The sequence below is a fragment of the Propithecus coquereli genome, unplaced genomic scaffold, assembly GCF_000956105.1.
Source record: "Propithecus coquereli isolate 6110/MARCELLA unplaced genomic scaffold, Pcoq_1.0 Scaffold81, whole genome shotgun sequence".
Lineage (NCBI taxonomy): Eukaryota > Metazoa > Chordata > Mammalia > Primates > Indriidae > Propithecus > Propithecus coquereli.
The window spans coordinates 3,848,586-3,852,454 of NW_012154285.1; the positions used below are offsets into that span (position 1 = coordinate 3,848,586).

Below are 3,869 nucleotides of genomic sequence, written 5' to 3' on the forward strand. Positions count from 1 at the left end.
CTCCTACTCTTGTTTTCAGCTGCATAGAATTCCAGGATATGGGCTTTTACAATAATTTACTTAATAATTTATTCACTCGGTTTCCTATTGATGGACATTTGAGTTGATTTGTTCTTTTTTTGCAGTAACAATGCTGTGAGTCACCCACAACCTGTGCCTGTGTCATCGTGCATGGGAGAAAGTCCATCTGTAGGGAAAAGTCACCGAGGCAGTCTTGCTGGCCCCAGGGCTGCGCCTCTGTCGCTGTGGTCCACAGCCTTTGCACAGCGGGGACTGACAGACCCAGGCTGTTCCTGGGAGCCCTGGGGATCCCACCGACTGCACCTAGAGGGCGGGAGAGTGCCCGCCTCCCTGCGCCCCACGGGCACAGTGTCCTAGCAAGCGTTAGGGTTTCTGCCCAGTGGATGGGTGAAAAGGGGTAGCTTCGTGTCAGTTCGCATGTGGGCTTCATTTGCATGCCGCTTATAAACAGGGCGAGCGGCATCATTTCATAGCTTCCAGCTGTTGGTGTCTCCAGCTGGTGGCCCTTTGAAGCTCTCCCTGGAAAGCCAGGCTCCAGGCAGCAGCTTCTGACTCCTCCCCGGGCTGCCCGGCCTCACCCCCGCTAACGTGCCCTGTGCCTCCGCCACGCAGAGACGGGGGAGAAGGGCGCCCAGCTGTCGGGTGGCCAGAAGCAGCGGGTGGCCATGGCCAGGGCTTTGGTGCGGAACCCACCGGTCCTCATCCTGGACGAAGCCACCAGCGCTCTGGATGCGGAGAGCGAGTACCTGGTGAGTGGCAGGCAGGGTGGCGGGTGACGCTGGCGCAGGCTGCCACTCCAGGTGGCCAGGGCCCTCCCCTCCCCAGCAGAGGGTGCTGGGAAGGGCTCAGAGGTGGCCCCAAGGGCTGTCCCAGGCCATCAGCTTCCTGGCCTGGTGAATTCCCGGTGTTGGGAACGGGAGCCAAGGAGGAGGGCCCGCCTCCTGGCTGTAGAGAAAACTAGAGCTGTGTACAGTGGGGCAAGAGTAGGCGTCAGAATCGAGAAGCTCCACCCTGCAGTTTATAACTGTGTGACTTTGAGCCACCTGTTCCGCTCTCTGAGTCTCACGGTCGTTGGTAACGAGGGCCAGCAGCGTACGGGTACCTGGCTGGCCACCCCGTCTGTGCGTGGATTGACTCACTCATCACGCAGGTGGCTCCTGAGCTCCTCCCAGGCACCAGACTCCATTCTAGGCACGGGGAGTCACGTTGGTGGCCGACCAGATAAAGACCCCCGTCCCTATGGCATTTGCCTCCCTGTGGGGAAGACGGAGAGTAAACAAGGAAGCTGGCATGAGTTCAGCCTGTGGCCTGTGCTGCAAAGAAAATGAACGGTCGTGACGCAGAGAGATCGGGCGGGGTCCCCGTTGTCAAAGGCAAACACAGCTGGACACTAGCGAAAGCTGTGAAAGCAGATTTTACGCGGCAACTACTGACAGGAGGGGAACGCGGCGCTCCGTTCCCGTTTGTGGGGGGCGTTTTAAAGTGACAAGCAGGGAGGGAGAGCCAGGGGTCCACTGGAAGCGGACGGGGTGCTCGGTGCACAGGCCCGGAGGCCACCGTGTCTCGTTGGCAGTCTCGGAAGTTAGGAGTCTGTCCTCCCACAGACACGGGAGACGGGCTGTCTCCCTCCCGAGGCCTCCATTGCAAGGGGCCGGCTTTCAGGTCCGTAAGAGACACCCTGCGTCGTAGAAAACACATACCCGTCTCTCAGGGACAGAGGAAGGATTCACAGCTGTAAACCCTTTTTAGGAAACGCCCTAAGAAAGGGAGCTCGGGCCTGTCGGCAGGTGGAACAAACAGTAAATCCTCCAGCACTCTGGGAGGCCGAGGCAGGATTGCTTGAGGCCAGGAGTTCAAGACCAGCTGGGGCAGCGTATCGAGAGACACCGTCTCTACAAAAAATAAATAAATAAAAACGTCACTGTGGCTGGAGGCTGGACAGAGAGAAGTGAGGACACAGTCATAGGGAGACACAGACTCCACAGATTAAAAAATTGTAAATCCGGCTGGGCGCAGTGGCTCACGCCTGTAATCCTAGCTCTCTGGGAGGCCGAGGCGAGCGGATCATTCTGAGCTCAGGAGTTCGAGACCAGCCTGAGCAAGAGCGAGACCCCGTCTCTACCAAAAACTGGAAAGAAATTAATTGGACAGCTAAAAATATATGTGGAAAAAACTAGCCGGGCATGGTGGTGCGTGCTTGTGGTCCCAGCTACTCGGGAGGGTGAGGCAGGAGGATCGCTTGAGCCCAGGAGTTCGAGGTTGCTGTGAGCCAGGCTGACGCCACGGCACTCTAGCCCGGGCAAGAGAGTGAGACTCTGTCTCAAAAAAAAAAAAAAAAAAAAAAATTGTAAATCCATGTGGGGAAGGGATGAGGAGCCGGGTGGGGAAAGTTGGATGCACCAGGTGAGAAGTGACGGAGGGAAAGGCGGGACATACAAGCTGCTGGATTCGCTGATGAGGTGGATTCGGTGGGCAGACAAAGCTGGGCGATTGAAGGGCCTCCCGGATTTGTTGGCTGGGGCTTGGGGACTGACAGCGATGCGGTAAACCAAACAAAGGTTAGAGAAGCAGCCAGGTTAGGGCCGCTCTCCCATTCGCCGAGCACCTCCCTCCCTGAAACGAAAACCCAGGAAGCAGGTCCCGTTCCAGGCCTGGCTTTACGAATGAGGAGCTGAGTCTCAGGCCAGGCATTAGCTTAGAGGTGGCAGCGCAGCGAGCGGGGTTGTGGGTGGCCGGGGCCGTGCCGTGTGTGGCGAGCCACCCCCCCACCCCCCGCTGTCCCCCCAGATCCAGCAGGCCATCCACGGCAACCTGCAGAAGCACACGGTGCTCATCATCGCGCACCGGCTGAGCACCGTGGAGCGGGCGCACCTCATCGTGGTGCTGGACAAGGGCCGCGTGGTGCAGCAGGGCACGCACCAGCAGCTGCTGGCCCAGGGCGGCCTCTACGCCAAGCTGGTGCAGCGGCAGATGCTGGGGCTCGAGCCCGGCTCGGACCACACGGCCAGCAACAAGGAGCCACCGGGCGATGGCAGTGGCAAGGCCTGACCGACAGCTCCTGCCGCCCCCAGTGGGGCAGAGGCCCCGGCGCCCACCTGGTAGATGTGCCCGTGGGAGCCCCCAGCTGCCCCCCGAGCCCAGGCCCACAGCGCTGGAGGGCGACCTACCACGTCCCACGGATCACCGCTTCCTGCGTCTTGTCCCTGGTTCCCACCCTGTGCCCAGGGGCCCACCTGCCCCGCAGTACCACGGGCCCCTCCACCCACCTCCCCGGGCTCCTCCGCGAAGGTAGAGCTATGTTTTTAAACCTAGATCCGACCAGGTTTTTTACTGCTTGGTTTGATGCACCCCAGTCAACTCCTAGATTTCAAAATCACTTTTCTAATTGGGAGAAATGGTGGGCAAGTTCACCCAAATGTTCTTGAAACTTCTGAGCCAGGAGCAAACGGCCCTTCTTAAAACCTGGGGAAGAGTACTAGGCCTCTACCCTTTGCCGCTCCAGAGAAGGGGCTTCCCTGTCCCAGCGGGAGACACAGGGGGCGGTCCTTCCCATCTGTCCCTCTTCCCAGCTCCCTGAGTCAGGCCGAGGGGGGTGGGGGGAGTGGAAGGCGCCGGTGCCCCGCCCCCACTGCCCTGCCGATCTAAGCCAGTCTCACTGTGAACCACCGCGCACCTCGACTGGGGGAGCGAGGGGCTGGCCAGGCCTGGCGGGGCCTCGGGGGTACCCCCAGCCCCGCACCCAGCGCTTTAGCCCTTGGCCCTGCCCGACCCCGCCCACCGGCTGGCAGCCCCTCTCCCCCACACCCACCCCTGCCGCGCTGCTGTTCGGGAGCCCTTCGGATGTTTGC

At 60.4% G+C, this 3,869-nt stretch overlaps 1 protein-coding gene across 4 annotated transcripts in view; it reads left to right on the plus strand.

Moving 5' to 3' along the window:
• Window positions 1-3,866, plus strand: part of ABCB9 (ATP-binding cassette, sub-family B (MDR/TAP), member 9) — a 25,632-nt gene extending 21,766 nt beyond the window's left edge. For 3 of the 4 annotated variants that reach the window (XM_012663566.1, XM_012663568.1, XM_012663567.1), the window contains 2 exons: window positions 634-770; window positions 2,809-3,866. In XM_012663566.1, coding sequence (XP_012519020.1) covers window positions 634-770; window positions 2,809-3,069 — 398 coding nt within the window. In that variant the 3' untranslated portion in view covers window positions 3,070-3,866. Of the gene's footprint in view, window positions 1-633; window positions 771-2,778 lie in introns of all 4 variants that reach the window. The other variant, XM_012663565.1, reaches the window with a different exon arrangement.
• Window positions 3,867-3,869: the final 3 nt, after the last annotated feature.